This window comes from Puntigrus tetrazona, chromosome 4 (genome assembly GCF_018831695.1).
Source record: "Puntigrus tetrazona isolate hp1 chromosome 4, ASM1883169v1, whole genome shotgun sequence".
Lineage (NCBI taxonomy): Eukaryota > Metazoa > Chordata > Actinopteri > Cypriniformes > Cyprinidae > Puntigrus > Puntigrus tetrazona.
Genome location: NC_056702.1, coordinates 16,457,413 through 16,484,405, shown reverse-complemented (window position 1 = coordinate 16,484,405; position 26,993 = coordinate 16,457,413). Strand labels below are relative to the sequence as shown.

The window sequence follows — 26,993 nt, the reverse complement described above, 5'->3', positions numbered from 1 at the left end:
TGGAACATGATTTTAACTTTAGATCCTAATAATTTTTGCAATAAAAATAAGAAAGTATAATTTGGCCCAAGAACTCTATTTTTTGGCAATTGCTTATTACATTGTTCCCATGTGACTTGGCATGTACTGTTACACAATAGAGACAGTTTTGAACAGGTAACATTTATATTGAGTCAAAATGCAATAATTTCATTAATAAATTGTTGAACTGCACCTGTGATGGTCAGGTCAAACGATTTATTAAATTAAATTAATTCAGTTGTTAATAGGCACTTACCTAAATTCGCAATAAGTTTTGTGGCTGATATGTGGAAAACTACTTTTAAACATAAAATTATGGAATATTTACAGTATCAATCAATCAATCATTTTTATTTATATAGCGCTTTTAACAACACAGGTTGCATCAAAGCACTGTACAGTATAAGGTAGAAGAGTACAATGACAGGGATGTATAATGACGAGAGTGACCAATTTGTTATTAAATGCAGAGATGGTCTCTGTAATCAATTCGACGATAATCACTAGAAGTTAAGTGTCCCCAAAAAAGCAAGCCAGAGGCGACAGCGGCAAGGAAACAAAACCCCATCCATACAGAATGGAGAAAAAAAAAAACCTAATGTGACCGGTTTGAATACCTGGATGACAAAACATCCATAAAACTGCAGAACAAACGTGCGATCCATATTAAGGATTTGCGTCAATATTTTATTTAATAAACAGTGAGACAAAACATTGTAGAAACACTTAAAGTGCCATGGTATATTTAAAAGAGTAATAATAAAAGATTAAATTCAGTATTTGTCATATTAATACTGCATAGTTTTTTTTTTTGTCATTTATATTGTGGGTTCATCTTCTTGTCTTGTCTTGTCAAAATATACATATTCAATAAGGTGTTTACTGAATTTTCCCTTTTAATATCTGGGCTTAACGACTTTATTACTTAAAAATAACTGGTGTTGAGTGAAGCAAAGCCATATGAGCGTTTCTATAAGGCTGTGATGTTGCATGAAAACTGTCTGAAAGTCTGGCTACATGAGACTATCCTGGAATTAGTCAGCCTTTAAGAACAAACAGAAGCTGGTTTCTTAAGTAATGAGTGTAAGCAAGAAAATGTACAAAATTGCGTCAGATGTCATGATTCTAAAGGAATAATTCATGGCTGAAATGGATATTTCATGAATGAATAAAAGGATCACTGCTGTGTTTTCAGATTGTCTGGCTGTATGCTGACAGAGAAAGGCTGTGGTTATGTGTCTTTAGCTCTGACTTCAAACCCCTCACACCTGAGAGAGCTGGATCTGAGCTACAATCATCCTGGAGATTCAGGAGTGAAGCTGCTCTCTGAAAAAATAGAGGACTCAACCTGCTCATTGGACAAACTGAAGTATTTCACTGAATTTTTCATTTTCATTTTTCATTTTACATATCAGTGAGAAATCACGCACCTGATTGCATTTACCATTGATTACAGAACTGGCTTTACTGACAAAATGCACATTACATATCAGCCAATCGTTATCATGCATCCGTATATATATTGTACTGTGCAAAAGTCTCTAGTATTTTCACTAGCCATTATTATTTCTACATGTTATTTCTATATTCTGCTGTAGTGTGTCATTAAGGAATAATAGTTTACTTTTCCAAACATTAATTTAGCCATTACTTGTGATAAGTCAGTGAGATTTGTGTTTGACAATAGTCAGTGCTCCACACAGATCTGATCTGAAGATTATCCAGTCAGTCTGGAATGACAATGACAAACAAAACAAACTGATTCAGACTAAATCCAGAAGAACTGTGGAGAACAATGTCTCCAAGATGCTTCAAGAGATCATAGTGCCATGTGCTATTCCATCTGAACCCAAAATACATTTTGTCAATATAGCTGGCATTGTCCACTTCCAAGACACAAGACGTGCAGAAGCTTTTAAAGCACAAGACAAGGTGACAAGACTGCTTTTTGCTTTAAAAAGACATGCTAGCTGAGGAGAGTTTTCTCAAAGCTGACTAAATGTGATCGATGATCATTTTGACAAACTACATGAATCTGTGATTATCTTTTTCAGTAAAAGTTAAATAACAGCTGAAATGTTTTCAGAGAACCTTCAAAAAGCAGTGTGTTACAACGATGAGGGAAAAACGTGTACATGTACTCACATCTACACAAACAGAAACTACAAGAAAAAAACAAAACATAGGGCCAAGTTTTAACGATCTAAACGCAAAGTCTGCAGCGCATGGTGCACTCAGCGCGTGTCCAAATCCACTTGCTATTTTAACAATGGGAAAATGGTGAGTTTGAAGAAGCAGAAGATGTGAGTCCAGCTAGTACTCGGGCAAGGGCTCCCTCTGCTGGTTAGGAGTTACAAACAGTTATATCATCTGAATAGAACGAGAGCTAAATAGCTTCAGCTCCTGGTTTCTTACTAAAACACCTGATCATTTATTAAAAATAAAGGCTCTATTGCCCAAGCATACAGCTGACCAGACATATGACAATCTTGTTTTATCCCTCTTTTCACTTCGCTACAATAACCTTTCTCCAAAAATTACAATTAAACTTTATTCTGGCGTGCCCATGCTTTTATAAATCTGAACAGTTTTGTGAAAAATCTAGCTTTTGAGCTTTTAGTATGAAATCTACACAGAGTTTTATAAATGAGAGCCCTGATGAAAGTTAATTGAATGCATTTGTAACTTCTTTAAAAGTCAGATCAGAGTCTAAGTTTCCATGAAGTACTCAGGATGTCCTGTACACTCTTTGGTATAGAAGTCCACATAGAAATCGACAGCCAGTCTCTTAATTTCTGATGGAACTAAAGTCATATTTCTATCATGTGTACATAATGCATGCATATAGTTCATATAAAAACACTTAAAATTAAATACATAAAAAAAGAAACCTTATCCTTAATGTGATCTAACAAGAGCTCTTTTTACTTTTTTGTGAGGTAGATTATTAATCTTTTTTTTCCTCAACCTAGAAATTCTAAAACAATTTAAAATTCTCATAAAAAACATTTTGTGTTAAATTTACATCAAATGGCAGTAATACAATTGTGGTTTTGTTTCTGATGATCAGAGATTATACAAGGTGATTATGTGCTCCTATCATAATATTACATTGATTACTATGTAAATAAAATCAAAATAAACATGACACACAAAATTACTGGTTGTAACTTGTAAAAAACAAAAATCCTAAAAATGCCAAGGCACTAAAGAATCTGCACGGGGGTGGAAATGACCAGAAAGAAGAGAGAGAAAGTGTGTGTGGGGTGCAACCACTCCATGTACCCTAGCAACGGAACAACAACAGCCTTAGCAACTGCATAGCAACAGTTTGTTGTTGACTGACTCTGTGTGTGTTTTGTAGAGTTGATCATGGAGGAGAAACCAGGATTACAGAAGGACCAAAGAAATGTACGTCTACACACACACACTCACACACACCACACACACACCACACATATACATGCACACATACACATCACGCACACACACACCCACCACACACACTCACACACAGACACACTCACACACACACACTGTAGTGATTGTTGTGTTACTAATGTCTCTGTTCTTGTGTTCAGGGATGTGTTTTTTCACACTGGATCCAAACACAGCACACACTGAACTCATTCTGTCTGAGGAGAACAGAGCGGTGACGTGTGTGGAAGAGTCTCAGTCGTATCCTGATCATCCAGACAGATTTGATGAAGCATCTCAGGTGTTGTGTAGAGAGAGTGTGTGTGGACGTTGTTACTGGGAGACTGAGTGGAGTGGAGATGTGTTTATATCAGTGTCATATAAGAACATCAGGAGGAAGAGACGGGGTAAAGAGTGTTTGTTTGGATCTAATGATCAGTCCTGGAGTTTGTATGGCTCTCCTGACAGTTATTCATTCAGACACAATGAGATAAATACTGATCTCTCTGTGAAGCCCATCAGCATCAGAAGAAAAAGAACAGGAGAGTATAAAGATATCTACAGAGTAGGAGTATATGTCGATGAGAGTGCAGGAACTCTGTCCTTCTTTAGCGTCTCTGACACAATGAGACTCATCCACACAGTCCAGACCACATTCACTCAGATACTCTATCCTGGGTTTTATGTTGGTTATGGATCCTCAGTGAAACTGTGTTGATAAATCAGAAGAGACTGATGAGATTCTACCCATAATGCTTTGAGCTGCATGATGAATCAGAAACAGTGAGATGTTATGAGTCTCTTCAAGACATTAATACTTAATTAATAAATAATTAATCTAAAAAATAGATAAGAGAATAAATGTGTCAGAAATAGAAAGATCAGTGTGTGTGTGTGCCTGTGTGTGTGTGTGTGTGTGTATAGTTAAAATACAATAAAATGTAACATTTTTTCATTAAAATTGTAATTTAAATCTTTTTTTTAATATAAAATAAAATATACATTTGGCTTTGATTTGACTTATTGATATCATTATTATTATTGAATACTGAATTTTATTTATTTTATTTTATGTTATTCACTGCTCTGAATGGCTGCGTCGACAATGGAAGCATAGAACATAGTTCACTCTGACTCAATGTCTCCAGCCCCCGTTGGCATTCGGTCAAAGCTCTGTGGAGGTGGGAGTTGAAGATCCTCCCTTCCCAACAGACCCGAATGTCACAGTATGTTTGAGCCTGCCGAGTCAAGGCATAACTGTATACTGTAGAAAACTATCAGGGGTAATAAATGTAGATAATTCTCTAGCATAAGATTTTAACGGCACCTGCCAATAACCTTTCAGAAGATCAAATTTACTGGCAAACTGTGCAGAACCCACTCAGTCTACACAGTCGTTGATTCTGGGCAAACGGTAACAGTCAGGCTTTGTCAAGGAGTTAAGCTTCCTGTAGTCTGTACAAAATCTGTAAGAATCGTCAGTTTTACTCACTAATATGCAAGGAGAACTCCAAGAACTAAAACCGGGTTCTGCCAACTTATGAGCAAGCAAGTAAGCTTGCTACCTCTTTCTGTAGTTATTTCCTCTTCATAGGATTTACACGGTATGGATGTTGTTTCACAGGTTGAGCCATACCAACATTAATGTCATGTTCAATGACATGAGTTCTAGTAGGAACATCAGAAAAGAGAGGTGGAAACGAATTATCAATCAATCATTTTTATTTAAATAACGCTTTTAACAACACAGGTTGCATCAAAGCACTGTACTGAAGTAGAATAATGACAATGACAGGGATGTATAATGACGAGAGTGAACAATTTGTTATTAAATGCAGAGACGGTCTCTGTAATCAATTCAACGACAATCACTAGAAGTTAAGTGTCCCCAACAAAGCAAGCCAGAGGCAACAGCGGCAAGGAACCAAAACCCCATCCATACAGAATGGAGAAAAAAAAACCTTTGGAGAAACCAGACTCAGTTGGGGGCAGTTCTCCTCTGACCAGACGCCCAGCACTTAACTTCCAGTTCAATTTTAAATGCAGCTGTGTCAATGTAAATAGTGTAAATTACTTAGTGTGTGTGTGCATCAGGATCTGGTGATCAGTCCACAGAGTGCATCTAGGTGTTCTGGTCTCTGATGAACATAATCTCTGGGTGCTGATCCACCATCTAGTCTGGATACAAACTGTGAAACAGATTAAAAAAGAAACAAGACTAATATTAGTGTAGATGCCACTCTTTTTACGATGTCACAAGTACATCGTGTTTTTGGCAGTAGTGTTCCTGGTTCCAGCAGATCTAATTAATGCAGCCTAAAAATCCTTTAATGGATTTGATTAATAAAAAATGTGTTGGTGTGTTATGTGTAGGCTAAGTTAAAAAGATGTGTCTTTAATCTAGATTTAAACTGGCAGAGTGTGATTGATCATAGCAGTGAGTGGGCAGTAAATCAGGCACAGAACTCTGAAGTTTCAAGAAAAAAAAATGGATTTAATTAACAGCTCCAAAAGTGCATTCAGCATAGGAACAAGCTTTTGCAATGATTTTCCAAAAAAAAAAATAGAAACCAGAAAAACAAAGTACAAAATAAATCAAAACAACAAAAATTCACATCAAGGCTTGCACTTTACAAGGGCATCAGGAGAAAAATTGGCTACCACTCCAACTCAGCATCCCCTTCTGTCTCTCTCTGTCTTGGAACAACAGTTAGCCTTTTATAGGTGATGCACCTCCCCTAAATTTCAAATAGCCCAATCCCACAGTTTCCTCTAAAACTGCTTCACTGAAAAATTTACACGTTGATGATACAAACAACACCATTAACATCTTGAACTGTTTTCACTTCTTTCCCTATACAAATATTTGTCCAAAAGACATACAAAAGAAAAACAATATCCACATGGGTGTGGAACAGACTCCTCCCTTTCCATGGATGGAATAAATAGGGCTTCCTGTTTGCGGGCCGGCCCCTCCTACTAGGAAGCACCAAAGGGAAAGGTAAGACAAAGAAAACCACAAATTAATTACTCAAATGTTATTTGTTTAACTGTCCAATTTTCTCTTGTTTTACAGAACTCAGAAACCACCACCAAAACATAAGTCACACTCGAATGTGCAACTTCCTTGTGACTTAGAAAAATAAAAAGAAACAAATAAAGTTATTTCAAACAAAACCTTGTGGTATGGTTATTCATCTTAATGTATCTCACATCCTTACTTTATCACACAGAGTGTGTCTGCTTCCCGAACAGAGTTATGGAGATTGTTCCAGAGTTTAGGTGCAAGATAGGAAAAGGATCTGCCGCCCAGAGTTGATTTTGATATTCATCAAATGGCCAGAGTTTTGAGAACACAGCGGACGGGCAGGACTATAATGTGATAAGAGCTCGCTCAAGTATTGAGGAGCTAAACCATTCAGGGCTTTATAGGTAATTAATAAGATTTTAAAATTTTAGCCAGAACCGGGCTAATATGATCATACTTCCTAGTTCTAGTAAGGACTCTAGCTGCTGTGTTTTGGACTAGCTGAAGTTTGTTTATCAAGCGTTCAGAACTACCACCCAATAAAGCATTACAATAATCTAACCTCGAGGTCATAAACGCATGAATTAATATTTTTGCATTAGAGGTTGAAAGCATAGGTTGTAATCTAGATATATTTTTAAGATGGAAAAACACAGTTTTACAGATGCTGGAAACATGGTTTTCGAAGGAAAGATTGCTGTCAAACAGCACACCTAGGTTCCTAACTGATGATGAAGAATTAACAGAGCAGCTATCAAGTATTATTTATATGTGGGGGTTTTAGGTCCAATTATTAGCACCTCCATTTTTTCTAAATTTAGCATTAAGAAGTTACTCATCATCCAGTTTTTTATATCGATAATGTATTGTAAGGAGGTGAATCAAAACCTGTAAATGCAATAAGACTGATCTGAGAAGGGATATCCAAAGGAACAAAAGGACTTCAAAAGAGAGTAAACACCCCACCCCCCCTGTTGTGTTTATGACACCCTCTTCACCTCTGCTCTTCCTGCTTCCCCTCCTTCTGCCCAAAAGACTTGGTTTAGAGTTCATTAAGAAAAAGGCATTATATGTCATGTGTCTTATGAACCTATTGTTCTTCACTCTCATGTTTGGTCTCATTTGAAAGGTCTCAGTGCGATTGGTAAATTGGTCTCAATATCACAGTAATCACTTATTTAATATTATATAATTATATAATATTAAATATATAATTACTTGATTATGGAGAAGATTAAGAACTGTGTTCTGTTGAGAAGGAGGTGTGTCCTCCTTTTGGGTCTCTAAACGTGTTCCAGCCAGGTGTGACACTGGAGCACGGGAACCTAAACACCAAAAGGTTTTTACAATTACATTTGGCATCTCTTTGTCTGGTCTGAGTATATAAGGAAAGTGACAAAACACAACAAGGCGCGATTCTGTAGCCAGATCAGCCCGTAGTGTGGTGTGTGTACTCATACACTGCACTATGTACTTTATAAAGACCAGGTATACTGACCTTTTAAGTTCGTTTTATTTTGTTTCGTGTTATTTTTGTACTGCTGATCAGTTGTGCAAATGTTTATGAATTATACCAATTTGGAAACTGTTCTTGCCTGGCAAAATAAATGTTAATCTTGGTTAACTTTTTATATTGTCTGAAATAACTTTTCTAGTAGGTTAGTGACTTCTGAGGTTTTCCGCATTGTTGGCGTGCTAGGGTGAGTCAGATCCACGATCGATGGATGGAGCCGTCTTGAGATCTTGACTTCTGGCCACCAAACTGGCTTAGCATGCTATTACTTAGGGAACGCATAAAAAATTACTCTTTTTGAGTCTATCGAGGAGATGGCTGCATTAAGGTAAGCGATCTACGGGGTAGCCTCTGACTAAGACCTGGACTAGCCCAGATGTGTCGTGAGTCTGTTCTGGCCAAACAAGGTCTCTAAGTGACCCAGACTCCTAACGAACGATAAGTCAAAACTAGGAAGTATTATAGTTAATTAATGATCCAAATTTAATCACAACTAGAGGGATCAGCAGTTACATTTTAATAAATATAAATAAAATCACGAAAGATTGGAGTAAGATAAAATTATGTATAAGGTCAGTACTACAGTACTACTAGGTAAAATCATACAAAACACATCACATCACCGATTTAATACAATTGTTTTCATAAAATGGTTATACAGTGACCACCAATCATATACAACATCGATATCTCTCGACGACCCAACAATCGGGAGGAAAAGCAAAAAAAAAACCCAAAAACCAAAATGCAATATAAATGAACCCCCTCCCACAATGAAAAAAATAGAAATAAAAATATCCCCACTCCAAACAAATAACCAAACACACCGCAAACCAAAAACAAAAGCAAACCCTCCCCAGAGATGATCGTCCTTGTTGTCTATAAGGAAATTGACAAGGTCAGATAACAATTATTACTCACAATTCAACCAACAAAATAAACACAATACAAAAGAAAAAAACTAAAGAATACAATTTAATTAACCCAACAACAAGAAAAAAAAGAAAATAAAAGAAAAGACTAAATCATCTTATCTCCACACTCTCGTAATCACGCAAGTAATTAGTCCTTGTGCAACACGCACGCACACTCGCACCCACACACACACTCAATCAAATGTCTTCTAGAACGCGAACTATGTCGCGGTACAGCAGCGCCGTCAGGCCAGCTCACAGCAGCAAAACAGCAGCGAGCAACTTTCTATAAAATAATTATTCAATAGTTATTAAACACGCACGCTAACGTATTAAAATGGCATCTTTAATTAACAACCAACTTAAAAGATATAAGCACTTACCGGCAGCACAGCTAACGGACTCGCAATACGGATAGTGAATAATCCACAACTCCTACCCGGCTTGAACTAAAAGAAGCGGCACTATTAGTAATTGCCCTCACTTGAAACAATGCGACGTTATAGGTCAATACGCTAACGTACCCAAAACTGCGTTGATGCGGTCGCACATCCCCAGGCCCACGCTCAGAAATAGTTACTGCGTTTACTACGGCTCATAGACTCAATGCTTAACGCACATAAGATTTTTTTCTTTTTACCATGCACTCACACACGGCCCATATCCCATGCCAGAGGAAAAACGGAAGTAAAGGGGAATCTTCACGCTTCTTAAAGGGCCATGAACATCACTTCCGCCGAACAACACCCGCCCCCCATGAAACTAAAAACTCCTTCAAGAAGACTACCCAGTTACATTTACCCCTGGCTTTTCTATCATCGTCCCGATGATACAGTTTATAACCATGGGCGAAAAGGGCAATTTTGGTTCTGACTAGATTGAAGTGAAGCATTAACCAGCTCTCTATCCAGATGTACACTCTGAACTATTGCTGCAGCTCTCGGCAAATGATAAGGGTTTGAATGTTTCCCAGCAGTTGTTCTAATGGTTTGACGCCTACCCCCGCCCCCTTATTGAAGTCGGGGATTATCCACTGACATAGGGCCTTCACACCCCACCCCGACAGGACTTCCCCCTGAACTTTCAAACTCCTGTAACAAATCTACTTCCACTGCACCTGTAACCAAAGGAGAATCCCCCACCAGGGCTATCTCCAGGTCATCCACATCCATGGCCCTTGGGGAAGCTAGCTGCTCGTTCATGTCATCATCCAGTACCCCTAACCCTGGATCAACCATCTGGCCAGAGAATTCGCTGTATGGTACCATCTTTAAATGGGACCCATGCACCCGTTTTACACAAGAAGGATTGTCAGCCTGCTCTATAATGTATACGCCACCATCACCTCTTGGAGTTCTAACTACTTTGTAAACAGTGCTGGACCAATGATTTTGTATTTTATGACGGCCACGAATGCCATAATCACGCAAATACACTTCTTGCCCTTCTTGCAAGGCAAGTTCCTTTCCTACCCGTTCATGGCGCTCCTTACGGAGCTGTGCAGCCCTACCTAGCCTAGCCCTTACTCTAGTATAAACTACTTCAAGTGTATCTCTATGTTCACTCACCCAGTCTTTCATTTGTCCACTGGCCGTTGCAGTAAGCAGAAAGTCCACGGAAGTCTGGGAACCTGCCCAAACATCAAAAAATATGGAGCCTCACCAGTGGTCTGGTGGGGAGTTGTATTATATGCAAAACATACCTGTGCAATATGACAGGTCCATGACCTTTTCTGCTCCAAGGACAACGTACGCAGTAAGTCATGAAGAGTTCGATTAAAGCGCTCGCACTGCCCATTTCCCTGAGGGTGATATGGGACAGTGCGAGTCTTCAGGACACCATACATCTGACAGAGCTGGGAAACCACAGCACCCTCAAAACTCCGACCTTGATCTGAATGAATTTGCGACGGTACACCAAATCTATAAAACCACTCATAGATCAAGACGTTAGCTACCGTGGTCACCTTCTGATCCCTTGTGGGCACGGCCTGAGTGTATTTTTAAATAGATCAGTCATCACTAGGACATGTTCTCGACCATCACTAGCCCGCTCTAATGTGGTAAAATCAATCGCCAAGATTTGGTTTGGTCTAAATGCCAACAAATGGCCCATAGGAGCACGGGTCGGCGGCCGATTCGATTTCGCAACAGCACACTGACTACAGTCTTGACAACTCTTCCGAACATCAGCCTCCATCCCAGGCCAATAACATCGACTGCGTATAAGCTCATAGGTACGTTCCCTGCCTTGGTGGCCATGAAGGTCATGCAACTGCTGAAAAACCTCTCCCTGCAAAACCCCAGGCAACACCAACTGATCTACATCTCCCCCCCCATCAGGTAGTTTCATTTGACGATATAATAACCCACCTCTCTCAATCAACCGGCTCCACTGACGAAGCAATTCCAAACTCCTTTTAGACATAGCCTGACGCTGTTCCTTAGTTGGATACACTTTGGAGGAAAAACAATCAAGCACTGGACCAATAACTGGATCCTGCTCCTGTGCCTGTCGTAAATCTACCTTTGAAGTGGTAGGAAGAGCAGAAATTATGTTCTGGGCAACCCCCATTGGCCTCTCCCTGTCCAACAATTCAACCAACATTGCAGGCAGAGCAGTACCACTATCTTGCGGTGGAGAAGGAACCACTGTGTACTGCCTAGACAGAGCATCCGCATTACCGTTAGCACGGCCGGGGCGATATCGAATGTCAAAATCAAATGCTGCCAACTGGGAAGCCCAGCGCTGCTCTACAGCATCAAGCCTGGCAGTCTTCAAATAGCTCAAGGGGTTGTTATCTGCATATACCACACACTTCTGTCCCAAAAGATAGTCCCTAAACTTTTCAGTTAGAGCCCATTTCAAAGCTAATAACTCCAATTTCATGGAGCTATAATTTTGCATATTTCTTTCTGTGGGTCGAAGCCCCCGGCTAGCATATGCCACTGGCCTCAGCCTGCCCTCCTTCTCTTGACTAAGCACAGCCCCTAATCCGGCATGGCTAACATCGATTTCCACTACAAATGGGAGAGAAAAATCTGCATACGTCAATACAAGAGCAGTCACCAAACGGCGTTTCAAATCTTGAAACCCTTGCTCACACTCCACCGACCAACAGCTCTCAATCGACTTCCCAGAACCGCTTTTCTTCTTTGTCCCTACTAAGTCTGCAACAAGACGATGCAATGGTGCTGCTAGTCGTGCAAATCCTTCTACAAAACGTCTATAATAACTAGTAAATCCCAAGAAAGACAGCAGTTCTGCAACATTGGTTGGACGCTTCCACTCTGCCACCACACTGATCTTGGCTGGGTCAGTAGACACCCCCTCCTTAGACACTACATGCCCCAAGTAGCTTACTTGTCGAAAAAAACAACATTTTTCTAATTTTGCCTTCAGCCCCTCCTGTTGCAATCGGACAAAAACCATTTCCAGCCTCTCCAAATGTTGTGCAATGGTGGACGAAAAGATGATAATATCATCTAAATAGAGCAACAACGTCTGAAACCTTTGATCCCCAAACATGCGCTCCATAAGGCGTTGAAATGTACTAGGGGCATTGCACAACCCAAAGGGCATTCGATTAAACTCAAATAACCCAAAGGGTGTGCAGAACGCGGTCTTACATTCATCTCCCTCTGCCACCGGAACCTGATTGTAGCCACTGGCAAGATCCAAAGTGGAAAACCACTGGGCTCCACACATAGCATCCAGTGACTCCTCAATCCGGGGCAGGGGAAACGCGTCCTTCCGTGTCTTACCATTCAACTGCCTATAATCAACACAAAGACGAATCTGCCCATCTTTCTTTTTCACAACTACAATTGGAGAGGCGTACGGACTAGAGCTCTCCCTTATCACTTGATTCTGCAACAGTTGGTGAATATGCTCTTTAACTGCCTCATAATCGGAAGGGGGTAATCGTCGATACCTCTGCCGTATTGGATCACTATCAAGCAGGGGGATCTCATGAGTAATGAGATCTGTACAGCCCAAGTCACCTTCATGAGCCGTAAAAAATCTATCTATATTTGGGTCAATGACGTGACGCCCCCTTTTTCTGTCCGGGTTAATTTTATTTTGTAGAAAAAATTAAAAAATACATAAAAATTTCTCATCTACTTGTTATACCTTCTTCACCTACTAAACCACTCTAACTTATCCAAATTTTTAAGTTTTTCATCATTTTTCTGCTATCCGAAGTGCCAAAACATCATATGGGGCGACCGTCCAGCCTTGACTTTTGTTAGGACAACTGGTTTAAAAACACTTTAAATCAACTTAAATATATCCCTTTTCCTAGTTGGCATAATTTCAAACATGTTTTACATCCATTGACAAAACTATAAAGCATTTGCACATATATTTCTATCATGATATACAAACAAATGTTGTCCGAATTATGTTGATTCTATCCATATCATCCGGGGCGACCATCAAAAAAACACAATTTTGGGACCTTTATTTTGAAAAACATCTCAAGGATGGGATATTGCATCAGCCAGACACAAGTGAAGACCCCCTGGAAACAACTGTAAGGTAACTCAGTCTTTCTCATATAGTAAGAAAAAGCAGTTTTTTAACTGCTGTAATGTCATAGTCACTTTTGGTCATCATGTGGGGCGACCACCCCAAAACTGTGAATTATAAGTTTTTGATGATAAATTTGATAGTGGCATATCACTAGAAGAAGCTAGTTTGGTTTCTGAGGCTAACTGTTAGCCTCTTATACTTGAATGAACTTGAAAACATCATATGGGGCGACCAAGTATCATGTGGGGCGACCACTGCTGAGTGTTTTAAATTATAGATATATGTCCTGTATTTGTAGTTTTCATATTCTATACATCAATTATATACATAGAGTTAATTGTTTAAGCATAATTATTTGTATATTTTATCTTTTTTTTCTAAATTCAGCCATTTTCCATTCCTTTTATAGGGATAAGCATTTATTTTTGTTGTAGTACAATCCTACAGGAAAAATGTAAAAAAAAAACTATACAGAATGACATTCCATTTATGTGACTATATTAGTCATTTTAAACAAGTTTTAACCTATTTTACCTATTTCCTAGATGGCACGATTAACAAGCAAAGAGAAGACTGCTCGTTATAGACAGAAAGTCAACTCCGACCCTGCAGCAAGAGCAGAGTATCTTGCAAGGAAAAGAGAGAGGTAAAGAAAAAAGAGCTAGATTCACTAGAGCTACAGAAAGTAGGAGACCAGGGTAGATCAAATAAACAGTTTAGACTGTATGCTACAATGAGCTATTAAACATTGGTCACCGAAACAGCTGTTCTCTAAAGAGAGTAGGTTCAGGATAAGGAGGAAAGGACACAGGTGTAGAATGTGTATCTTGTTGTTGATGAACAACTCTGTACACTATTGTTTCAGCTACCAAAGAAGAAAGCATGAGGGAAAGATTCCATATGTGAAGTCAGATGAGTTATCAGAGAGGGAGAGGAATAATCTGAGAAACAAGTGGAAGGCTGCATCCAGAGGATACAGGGAGAGAAGAAAGAGGGAGAAGGCAATGTTGGACCTGACACCTCAATCCATAGAGAACACTCTGCCAGATCCAGCAGGTGTAGAATTAGTGGAGGGGCAGCAAGAGAGTCCAAGGGGGGGTGTGGTGGTGGATGCTCCACCTCAAAATGAGGATTTCCATCCACAAATGTCCTCCACACCAGAGATAGAAGATAGAGAAAAGAAAGCTGAGAAACGTTGTAAACGACTGCAGGCTGAGAAGCATGCATTAAGTAAACTGAACATAAATCTAAGGAAACAACTTGCAAAGATGAGAAAAGAAAAGGAAAGGGCCAGAAAAGGTGAGACGAGGGCAAAAGAACGGTTAAGCCATAGTGAGAGGCTCAAGCCAAAAGGGGGGAAGAAACTGGCAAAAGAGAAAGCTGGCTGTTGTTAGTTTTCTGACTAGAGATGAGAATAGTCGACTTTTACCAGGGAAAAAGATACCATCACAAAAACAAAATAAAAGAACAGCGAAGAATTCTCACAAAGCCACTAACAGAGCTCCATGCGCTGTACAATAGTGAAATGAAGAAGAGCCTCCACCTATCTTACAGGCAGTTTGCTAGAAGACGCCCCTTCTATGTCACTGAGCCAAAAGCCAAGGATCGGGACACATGTGCATGCATGGACCACGAAAATGTCCACCTGCTGGCCAACAAGCTCTACAGCAGAGGGCTGTTGAAAACAAAAGCATTTCTGAGCTGCTGGCTATGATAGTGTGTGATCCAAAAAATAAGGACTGTATGGACCGTGTTTGTGCCAAGTGCTGCTTTGAGGAGGTAGAATTCCCTGAGACAGAGAGCAGCTCAGAAGTCACCTGGGAGCAGTGGAAGAGGGTAACTTCCACAAATGGAGAGAGAATGTTTGGCAACATGGTGAAACAGATCAATAGTGGAACCATCAAGGACTTGATGGAGCTTTTCTCTCAGAAGTTAGAGTCCTTGGCGATACATCAGTTTAACTGGCTGCACCAGGCAGAGCAGTTCCGCTACCTTAAACAAAACATCACAGGGTGTGAAGCTGTTCTGCATGTTGACTTCTCAGAGAATTATGCATGTAAGCTGAACACAGAGGTTCAGGCATTTCACTTTGGAGGTAGCAGACAGCAAGCGACTATCCACACAGCAGTCCTGTACACTGTGCATGGAACAAAGTCCTATGCAACACTCTCTGACAGCCTGCGCCATGACGAGCGGGCGGTGTGGGCACATCTAGAGCCCATCTTAGGAGAGCTTCGTGAAACCTTTCCACAGATCACAACCCTCCACATTCAGAGTGATGGGCGGTTACACAGTACCGGAATAAAAACAACTTCTACCTCCTCAGTACTGTCCCTTTCCTTTCTGGGTTCACTAAGGTGACCTGGAATTATTCAGAAAAGTCTCATGGGAAAGGGGCCCCAGATGGGATTGGTGGGGCAATAAAAAGAGAAGCAGATCGCTTTGTCCAACGAGGTGGTGAACTTCAGACACCACAGCAACTCTATGAGATGCTGAACACAAGATTAGGCTCAAGCATCACACACTATTGGGTAAACAGAGAAAGCATTGAAAAGTGTGATGAGCTAATTCCTGACAATTTGGAGGCTGTGAAGGGCACCTTTAAAATACACCAGGTTTGGTCTTCCCAGCCTTCGCAGATCACTCACAGGACTGTTTCATGCTTCTGTAGGAAAACAGAGAAGAGTCCATGCCCTTGTTACAAGCCCGTAACAGTAGACCTGAGAGTGAGACGCACTGTGTGCAACACTGAGAATCCCCAAGCTCTCCTCCTCAACCACCTAGGGAACAAGAAAACCTAGATCTTTGTGGCAAGTTTGTTGTTGTCATTTATGATGAAAAGCCTTATGTTGGTCAAGTGCTTGCGGTTGAGGGAGAAGAAGTGCAGGTCAATTGTATGCTACAATCTAGTGACAAAAACCTGTTCGTGTGGCCACAAACTGTAGATTCAATTTTCTACGACAGAAAAGATGTGCATGCTGTGATCTCTGAGCCTGAGCCAGCAACATCACGCTTCTCAAAGCTGACTCTCCAAGATTGGGTGAAGTTCAGTAATACCTCAGCTTAGAGAAATGCAAGTTGTGTTCATCACTGCCTTATGTGGCTAAATGGGTCCAGAAAAAGAAATTATTTGTGATATTTGAATGTTGAAAGGTTAATTGAGACGCAAGTAGTGTTAGTCCCTGTCCAATGAATCAAAAAGGTTCCAAAAAAGAGATTCTTTACTCAGCTTCTTAAGTTCTTGAGTTCTTGAAGCATTTAATGTGTGTTGCAATAAAATTGTTTAAATGTTAATGTCCTTCTGATTTGTTATATTTAAATGTTGAAATGTTATTTCAATAAAAAGAGTTAAATTTTATTTCGTCTTGAACTCTTTTGTGTACATTTTAACTGAAATTTTTATACCTGTGGTTTTCTTATCATTTGGGGCGACCCCATGTCATGTGGGGTAACCAACAAATGGCAATAATTACACTAAATTCATAACCAAATATCCATCAGTTTAGCCTCAAATATTAATCAGTGTTATGCTATTGCTGAATGTGTAATATCTGTATAAATGCTAATTCAGTTTTTTTGCTTTTGAAGTAAAAATCAGTATTGTAACTGGATTACGAGGGAGACTCTGATATTATAGAATAAACTTGTAAAATAATGGTATTCATAAAATGAAAGGGCACTAAAGTTTGTCTTTCTTCATCAGTTTATCTACTTACTGATATGTGTTCAACTAGTCCTAATGATACATGAAAATGTGAATTTTGAGATATATTACGGTCACCCCAGATGACTTTTTTAAGGCTATGTATTATTAACGCAAGTGTAAAAACACTAAAATGTCAAATTTTTTACTTTTCTTTATAAAGGCATGTGTACACTACATTCCAAACGTTTGTAAAATGGCCAAACATATCCATATTTTTGGTATTTTAAAATTGGCCTATTCAAAAGTCTTATCCGTCAACGACCCATTTACGCAACTGGGACTTCACCTGAGCCTGTTTGTCCAAAGTCAGCTGAGGCAGATCCATAGTATGAATTGCCTCCTCCACTCTATCCCCTTTCTCTGTCTGCAGTGCAACAGTGGCTTGAATATATACCTGTTGCCCTGATGGTGCCATGACAACATCCTGCCGAGGAACAGTCTGGACCGTACACAATGTCCCCACCACAACATGTGGCTGAAGCAGGAAATCTTTTTCCCCCACATTAACTATGGGTACATAGGCCACCCCTCTAACAATTGGTACCAGAGATACAGAGGCCAGAAGACCAGCTGGAAGCGAATTCTCCCCCCCAGAGGCTCAAACAGCAACACAGGTGGGGGGCCTGTTGGTAAGGAGAAAGTAACCGGCACAAAACGCAATGAATCTGCCGGGATTCGCACGGTTTCTCGACCCCCAATCCTAGCTAACCGTTCAGTCTCAAACATCAGTTTCTGTCTTCTTACAATACTGCAAGGCAGAATACCATGCAGGAGTCTCCCGCACTGTGGGAGGATCAAAGAGACTGGGCCCATGTTGACTAAACAACTCCCTAAAACACTCCTGGATGACGTTCATACCTAGCAACCCAGGAAACCCACCCGGTAACGAAGACTGGGACAGATCTTTCACCACCAGTACTCCCTTACTCTGGATTTTCTTCCCAAGGACGACAAAATCTAACTCCAAATAACCCAAATACAGGATATGCAGGCCATTTGCAGCACGTAACTGTAGCCAACCACAACTGTGCAGCTTCTCTCTACCCCAAGGCTCAAAATGTTCAAAAAAGAACCCCTCTGAAATAGTGGTCACCATGGACCCGGTGTCCAATAAGCAAGGAACTTCTACCCCACCCATGGTAATAGTAACAGAAGGACAATTACCTACTAACTTACAAAGGTCTTGTTTCCCCTTCAATTGAGGGGGTTGTGAGCCAGCAACTACCCCTCCTGAAGTGTGGCTCATCAATTCAGGGGGTTGAAGTTTTCCGTCGGCCTGCGGAAACTCACAGCGTCACCCCGTTGTGACACAGACCCCGGCTGCTCAGTTGACTTCCGGAGATCTAATACACAATTCCGTGCAATATGACCTGGTTGGTTACAACGTCTACAAATAATAGGGTTAACTCGTCTAGACGGGTTAAATGCATGCTGGGACTGTAACTGATGCAGGCTTTGAGTGAGTTGGTTAAGTTGCTCTTGCTGAGCTCTCAACATCCCCTTTAACTCAGCCTACTCTGCTGAATTCTCTTGACCACCAGCTGATAAACTATGTCCTTGGACTCTATACTGAGTAGCGAGAGAGGGAACAGAGTAACTTCTCTCCCGTGTATCAGGACGAAATCCCTCATCAACCCACCTAATCGCCTCTTTCCTTACATCCAACATAGTGGACTGTGGATGAAGCCGGACATAGCGCTTAAGCTCACGGCATAGACTATTGTCAAGCACGTGTTCTACAAACTGGTCTCTAAGTAAGGTAGCGGAGTTAGGAACACCACTTGGGGCACATTGTACAACTTTCTCCATCAAAGCAAAAAGGGCATGCGAAAAGTCTTGCAAAGACTCTGCTTCCTCTTGTTTACGGGAGAAAAACTGCTCCTGAAGGGAAATATACGATTGTGCACATCCATATAACTCCCTCAACACAGAGAACACCTTTTCTGGATCCTCTCTTTCTTCCCTTGACCTAAACTTAATTTCACTTCTAGCAGACCCCCCTAAATGGTCAAGAATCAAGAGAGCTTCCTCCCTAGTTGACAAATTTCGAGCCCGTAAATTACTTTTCATCTCCTCCACCCACTCAAACACATCCTCCTCTCCTTTTCCACTAAACATGGGACATCGTCGTTCTCTAGGAACAAGAATAATATGCTCTGCCATAGGCCTGGGGTTATCCGACACACCAGAAGCATGAGCGCCACTTTCAGTAACGGAACTGGCACTAACAGGGAGCCTAGCTGTGGAATTAGCTTGACGCTGCAACTGCTCCTTCTCAGTCTGTAGAGACTGAACCTGCCTTCGCAGCTGTTCCAACTCACCCTCCATCAATAAGAAAACTGGTGACCCGAAAAACTGCAAATCCCGGGAAAGCTTCCCTTAATCCCTGCCCGCTGCTGCTTTGCTGCTGAAAAAAAAACTCACACAAAACATTCAAATAACACCACAAACAAAACCCAAACAAAAGAAACTACTTCCAACAAACAAAATGTCCAGAAATCTAAGTGCACACACCTCTGTCTACAACACCCTGCCGACTACGCCAAATGTGACAGGGGGTAGAACCACCCACAATTCACGGGGTACAAATCGAGAGATTTCTCTACAACTACAGGTCTCCTTCCGTCAAATGAAGGAATAAACAAAGGTGTGCAATCAGTTTATTTAAATGGACACTTTAAATATAAAGACAGGTAAAATCATACAAAACACATCACATCACCGATTTAATACAATTGTTTTCATAAAATGGTTATACAGTGACCACCAATCATATACAACATCGATATCTCTCGACGACCCAACAATCGGGAGGAAAAGCAAAAAAAAACCAAAATGCAATATAAATGAACCCCCTCCCACAATGAAAAAAATAGAAATAAAAATATCCCCACTCCAAACAAATAACCAAACACACCGCAAACCAAAAACAAAAGCAAACCCTCCCCAGAGATGATCGTCCTTGTTGTCTATAAGGAAATTGACAAGGTCAGATAACAATTATTACTCACAATTCAACCAACAAAATAAACACAATACAAAAGAAAAAAACTAAAGAATACAATTTAATTAACCCAACAACAAGAAAAAAAGAAAATAAAAGAAAAGACTAAATCATCTTATCTCCAAGTAATTAGTCCTTGTGCAACACGCACGCACACTCGCACCCACACACACACTCAATCAAATGTCTTCTAGAACGCGAACTATGTCGCGGTACAGCAGCGCCGTCAGGCCAGCTCACAGCAGCAAAACAGCAGCGAGCAACTTTCTATAAAATAATTATTCAATAGTTATTAAACACGCACGCTAACGTATTAAAATGGCATCTTTAATTAACAACCAACTTAAAAGATATAAGCACTTACCGGCAGCACAGCTAACGGACTCGCAATATGGATAGTGAATAATCCACAACTCCTACCCGGCTTGAACTAAAAGAAGCGGCACTTTTAGTAATTGCCCTCACTTGAAACAATGCGACGTTATAGGTCAATACGCTAACGTACCCAAAACTGCGTTGATGCGGTCGCACATCCCCAGGCCCACGCTCAGAAATAGTTACTGCGTTTACTACGGCTCATAGACTCAATGCTTAACGCACATAAGATTTTTTTCTTTTTACCATGCACTCACACACGGCCCATATCCCATGCCAGAGGAAAAACGGAAGTAAAGGGGAATCTTCACGCTTCTTAAAGGGCCATGAACATCACTTCCGCCGAACAACACCCGCCCCCCATGAAACTAAAAACTCCTTCAAGAAGACTACCCCGTTACACAATGTTGAATCGTGTAGTGCCAAATTTTTACACACTATCTGGGTTTTTTTTCCCATCTTAAAGTGCAGATCCATCACAGAGTTTTTCACCAACAAACCCACTGATGCAGATGTCAGGACTGTCCTTTTACAGCACCCAGACCTTGACCTTTCTGCGTTATTCGGCTTCTTATGGCTCACTTCTCTGAGAACCTGGGAGAGTTAATCCTTCTTGCAAATGTAAGTTACTACTTTTGATTTATTTTCTGTGCTATACTTGTCCTGACGAAGATTCAAAGTATAATACATACAAGGCATTGTTGATTGTTTATTTTGTCCTCATTTCTTCATCATCACATCTGTGTCCGAGGAACATGCTACCGCTGTTGTTGTAGAAAAGACACTCACACTACCTCCAGCTCCTCGGCTTATACTCCTTGGTATGTACATTATAGCAATCTCTTTTTTCCAAATCAGTTGGAATACACAACATGCATGTGTAATAACTTTTGCTTCCACTGCCATTACATGGATGGGAGCGAGAGCAGGTGTTTTTTATCATTTCTTGCATGGTCTGAACCTAAAGACTCTTAGCTCAACACCAGGTCTGTGGTAACCAGTCCATGCTCAAATGCATTTCTGTCATAAGGACAGGACTTAGTGACCATTTTTTTACTTTCCTTCCATTCATTAGCAAATGGCAGTGTTAAATGAATGTGATGTCAATGGTGAAATGTGATTTTCAGGAAGCTGTATTCAACACTGGATGATCAGCCTTGAGGAGCACATCATTTGTGAGTGCATCCATCTTTTTCTGTCTGGGCTTGCAGCTCTTTTCTCTACATACTACAACTTTAATCTTCAATACCAAGCAGAAGCCGCATGCACGCTGGAATTTATCCAAAGGTTAGATACTTGGATGCTTACATTTAAATTTCTTTAGATTTTATTTGTACATCTCTTATTACAATACATATAGATACGTTTTGGTGAATACCTTAAAAGGAAGCAGATTCATCCAGGACCCATCATTTATTGCCATTAAAATGCTGACCATGTGCCTTTGTTACAATTTCTTCAGTCATGACTAAAATATTAGGGTATAATATGTGTTATGTCAGTGCTAAATGTAAAGCAAAGTGTTTTACGCTCCACACTAATTCTAAACACACACATCTGTTTTGCATGCAGTTCATTGGGATAAATCCAGAAAAGGGCACCAAGGCTAGAGGCTAGGTCACTTTTGAGCTTTGTTTTGCCATTTGTTTTCATGTTTTTGCGCAAATGTCAGAGTCTGATTTGGGGAATATTTTTGGTTTATTTCTGACCAATTCTTCCCCATTAATAGCTGAAATATTTCTGTTGTTTTCTTTACTGTTATCTAGGTTTTTTTCTAAGAAAGTTTAATAAAACAAGAAATGTTCTGAAACAGTACTTGATAGCTGCTTTTGTTCTTTTACATTTTAGGTCACTGTGAAAGGACATACTTATACACTAATACAATATGGTATTTTGTAGGCACAACTCGTCTTTAGCTCTAGTCATACGTATTTTTATATCTACCCCGTTCAGCATTCGTTTTTCCTGAAAGAAAATGTCTTTGTAAAACAATCCTGCTGAAAAGACGCTTTTCAAAATTCACCAACGCTTCGATCAGACATCTGTATGGACAGGTGCTAGAACTCTGCGTTATCAGATGATCACCTAGAGACGTCCACCTGTGAGAATATACATGCTCCTGGGTAGTTTATTAATCCCACAGGTGCTCCGTTGGCTATATTAGTCCCATCAGGTCTGGTTATTTTGACCCACGTGTATAAAAAAGTATTGTTGGGAAAAATCTTCGCTGTTTCCCTCCCAGGTTCAGGTCTGTCAATGATGAGACTTACTTTTAAATTTAATATCTTAATTAGTTTAATAAAGTCAGAATAATTGAGACTGAGCTCAGGATACAGAACAACAGCATTAAAGGCATGCAGGGCAGTCCTGTATGCTCACACTACATTTCACACAGTATTTATATTCTTGTGCTTGCGTCTTCCTCCCACTCAGGGTGTCCTTCACAGAACCAGGTGCAGTTTGTTTCTTCTTGACCAGTAGATGGGCTCAGCAATCTCCACATCCTGTTTCTGCAGATAAGACATTTGGCACAGCACATACACATAATATCAAGTAGAAAAACTCTTTATGAGGCCTGGGCACAGTGCTTCTATTGAGTAAAACCTGTAAAACATAAATCCTTTAAAACATAAATCCCACAGTATTATTTAGATCGGCGTAATCTTCTAAAAAATTATATCGGCGAAGAGTCCATTATCGCTGATAGAGGCGGTATTACGATGTACGTATTTTTTGTATTTTTTCAAATTGTAAACAAGTCTAGCTCTGATTTTATTGTCTCCTCAGACATGTTGTGAAATAGCGACATGGTTTGGAAGATAGTGCTCAGAGGTCTTCGGGTCATTTTCTTTACAAGTTTCGTACGGACACGTCAGCTGCGTTTTGCAACTGTACGTTTCATTCAGGCACGTTTAGTCTTTTTCTCGCGTCCTACGAAGTCGTACCCTGGCGGTTTAAAAGAACCTTGTGACATAGCCAATAGGCCATTACTGTTCTGTCCTGAGACATTATTATTATTATTATTATTATTATTATCATCAGTGTACGATCTCGATAGCGCTGTGGTCACTATTTCTTGTGGCTGTTTGCTATATTAAAACCTCTTCTGAGAATTCCTCCTATCCCCGCGCCATACATATTTGTTTCCCGTGTTCCCCGGTAACCCATTACCGGCCTGGTTTCGGTAGTAGTCTCGCGTTAGGATCTTGCAAAAGATAATTATGTTCTCCACGATCTTACTTTAACGGGGGCTCTGTATGTCCCCTTTTCGCTTTCGGGAAGCCATGGAGCGAATTTAAGGGTATTTTTTCGGTCTAAAATCTTTTCTAAAGTTTTATCCTGATTCACAATATATTTTTGTAATTCTTTTTCATAAAAACCCCCTGCAATAAGGTCTCCGTCAGAGTCCCGTAAACTGTACACAGGCGGAGTGTGGGGTATACGATTGGCTTTAGTGAAAAACTCTTCTGTGTAATTTTGCTCGTAACCATTAGAAAACACATTTCTAACTTTAGATACAATTTTGTACTTAAAGACGCACGTACCTTTAATCATACGTAATTTATGAAACTGACCTTCTGACTCGTTTTCTTTATGAACATCCAACGGTCTCATTTTAATGCTCTTGTGATCGCTTGCGTTACCCGTCTAGAAGATCTTGTAAGATGTCTCAATATCGCTTTGAATTAACTGCTGTTAAAAATCGCCACATTTTATTTTTAAGAGTATGATTGTACCGTTCAATCACTTCTCTATAAGTTCATATTTCATAAATATTAAGGTTTCCACTCATGGAACTTACTAAAGTAGTCAGATCTGTTCATCCAAGGGGGTGACCCTATCCTTTGGGCAATATAGTGTATATGAATGTAAAATATGATAAAGTCTAACCTCTGAACAAACTCAAGGCTGCAAGCTGCCTCTTCTTGATACTGGAGGTTGAAATTGTAGAATGAGGCAAACAGTCCTGCAAGACCAGAGACAAAGTTGGGCTGTGCTCCTTCACACACGACCTGACCTTCTGTGCTCAACATCCACCGCTGGCTGCTTAGAGTTTGACCTGAAAATATGAAAAAAAAAAAAAAACATAATAATAATTCATTAATTAAAAGAGGAACTGTGGGCTCCCTAGTGGTGTTATTTAGTGGTTCATACATAGATCTGCACAACTGTTAAAAGAACTATATTATATACAAACGTCAAATATATTTACATTTATAACAAACAATTTCCTGATTAATGGAATAGTCTCCCTGGTGAAATGGAGATAGAGCTACAGCAGAGAGTTAGTTACAGCAGGACTTCAAAACCACAATATCACTCAAGTGAACATTTTTGATTATTCTGTATGTTGCAGATTATAACATATTTTAGAAGTCCGATGCCACCAGCATCCCTGATCCCCAATTCCTGAAATTAGAAACAAACAAATAAACAACCATTATCAACCAATCCAAAACATAAAACATTTTGCTAATTAATGTGATACGGTAAATAATACATTATATTAGGACGTAACCGTTCTACTGAAGATTTTCGATAATTCGTGGATAAAGTGAGGTCAGCGTTGATGCTACAGAAAAGCTTTTTTTTTTACATTTAAATGGGCAATGCACTCTGGTGCCTTCTTTCATATGAGACTTCAAGTGTAAAATTAAGTTTTTGAAATCACTACACTTTTCCAGACATACATCAATGTCACAGACTAATGTGGCAACATCGATTCCTAACTGCTCAGCAGAAGTCTTGGCTTTCTTTTTGTGATCCCTGAATATATGAGCCTTGAAAGCAGTGTACTTTTTACATTTTCTGGAGCAATGAGGAACACCACATTTGAAATCAGTATTAGGAGCATGACTGTGGATTTTCATGTGCTGACAAAATGATAACAGATCACAGAACTGACAGCACAGCATTCTTTGTTAACAATTGCAATCCAAATCACAAGCACTTACGTTAAGACTGGATCTTGCTTCATCAGATTATTTATTCTGAAACAAAAAAACAAAAAAAAATCAAAAGCATGTCGGTGTCTGCGTAACATTACCTTTTATAATTGCCATTGAAAGAGATTTTTTTGTGAATCGCTTTGCGTTATTTATTTATTTATTAATTAAGCGTAAACCAATGTTTTAAGCAGAATCGAACGCCTAGATGAATTTATAAATATTATGGCATGAAAAGATCTAGGTAGTTTGGTTAAATGGTTTTACAAAAATGGCATGGTAAATGTGTTCGTATCACGTTATTACTGGATGAATAAGTGAAAACAGATTTTTCCCCCTCGGGATTTCACATTAGCAAAAGATCCCAAAATCAAAGCACTAATTTAGGCCAATCCCTGTACAAGAGATTATAAACATTGACTTACCGTATGAATATTCAAACGAATAATTATCCATCTTCTCGAACTTGATTATTCAATGGCCAGCGATTTCCCGCTCTTCTTGCGTTCTTCCAAAGAGGATGGAACGCTGTGAAAAAACCCTTCAAGAAGAACGGAGTAGAGCCCGTCGAGATCTCAGCAGAGCCTGATCCAGAACCACCGCGTGTCCCAGATCCTGAACCAGAACCTGAAGTGGATCTGGTCGATGCAGAACGGTTCTGTGCCTCAGCTCCAAAAACTCAGGAAGCTCAAGTGGCAACAGGAAGCTCGAGTCACAAACATTTCCTTGTGCACATTTTCCAACTGGAGCATCAGATGTGCAAATGTAAAGTGCTCTGGACACCTGTCACTGAAGTCTGGCCCAATGTCTTCATTGGAAATGAGTAAGTCTGATACCGTATGAACAGGAATTAAACACTGCATGCAGTTATATTTCTTCCACTTCGTAAATCCACTTAAATGAAGGACTAATCTAAGCTGTTGTGTTTTTGCGCAGAGAGATGGCAATGGACCGAGCCAAACTGAAGGAGATGGGTATCACACACATCCTGAACACCGTGGCATATAAGGAATACCTGCAAGGTACCATTCACACAAGAGCAGAATATTACAAAGAAATGGACATCACTTACTACAGCGTGCTTGTAAGAGAAGAACACAGGTTTGACATCAGCAAGGACTTATTGCCAGCTTCAGAATTCATCCACAAGACCTTGAGAAACACTGAAAGTAAGAGCTGGCACACACACACACACACACACGCAAATGCACACACTTTATCATCCATCATTTATCATTCAGTTAAAAATTGTGTATGTATTTTGAGTGTCTTTCTTTTTTTATTTCCCCAGATAAGTTGTTAGTGCACTGCATAGATGGTGTCAGCCGCTCCGCCACATTTGTTCTGACGTACCTGATGATCCACCATGAAATATTGTTGGAGGATGCCATTGACCACATTATAGACAGGAGATATATCAGGCCAAACAGGGACTTCCTGAAACAGCTGATAACTCTCAGCTCAAACCTGAAATGCCAATGAATACTACGGTTTTAGAAAAAGTACAGTTAAAATAACAGAGAAAAGTAAAAA

At 39.9% G+C, this 26,993-nt stretch overlaps 1 protein-coding gene and 1 long non-coding RNA gene across 5 annotated transcripts; one reads left to right on the top strand and one right to left on the bottom strand.

Annotated features, from left to right (window-relative positions):
- Positions 1-1,229: 1,229 nt before the first annotated feature.
- LOC122342598 (E3 ubiquitin-protein ligase TRIM11-like) lies at positions 1,230-6,615 on the top strand. The gene is made up of 5 exons (XM_043236543.1): positions 1,230-1,390; positions 3,386-3,432; positions 3,603-3,739; positions 6,316-6,439; positions 6,515-6,615. The coding sequence occupies exons 1-4, from the start codon at positions 1,230-1,232 to the stop codon at positions 6,385-6,387; spliced, it is 417 nt and encodes a 138-aa protein (XP_043092478.1). The 3' UTR covers positions 6,388-6,439; positions 6,515-6,615.
- A 16,264-nt stretch (positions 6,616-22,879) lies between these two features.
- On the bottom strand, positions 22,880-26,929 carry LOC122342600. Of its 4 annotated transcripts, none has more exons than XR_006250610.1 (3): positions 26,814-26,929; positions 25,470-26,612; positions 22,880-24,924 (listed from the first exon to the last, which is right to left on the bottom strand). It is a non-coding gene; the product is annotated as an uncharacterized LOC122342600 (long non-coding RNA). The 4 variants fall into 4 exon arrangements; XR_006250608.1 differs by having other exon boundaries at positions 25,470-26,636; positions 26,814-26,927; XR_006250609.1 differs by lacking the exon at positions 26,814-26,929 and having other exon boundaries at positions 22,880-24,574; positions 24,728-24,924; positions 25,470-26,707.
- Between the last annotated feature and the right edge of the window lie 64 nt (positions 26,930-26,993).

Excerpts from the sequence above, each read along its gene's own strand:
- LOC122342598 (XM_043236543.1), top strand. The coding sequence starts at position 1,230 with ATGCTGACAGAGAAAGGCTGTGGTTATGTGTCTTTAGCTCTGACTTCA. Across the intron at positions 3,433-3,602 it reads TACAGAAGGACCAAAGAAAT|GGATGTGTTTTTTCACACTG; the intron begins GTACGTCTACAC and ends TCTTGTGTTCAG. Across the intron at positions 3,740-6,315 it reads GATTTGATGAAGCATCTCAG|ACATACAAAAGAAAAACAAT; the intron begins GTGTTGTGTAGA and ends TTTGTCCAAAAG.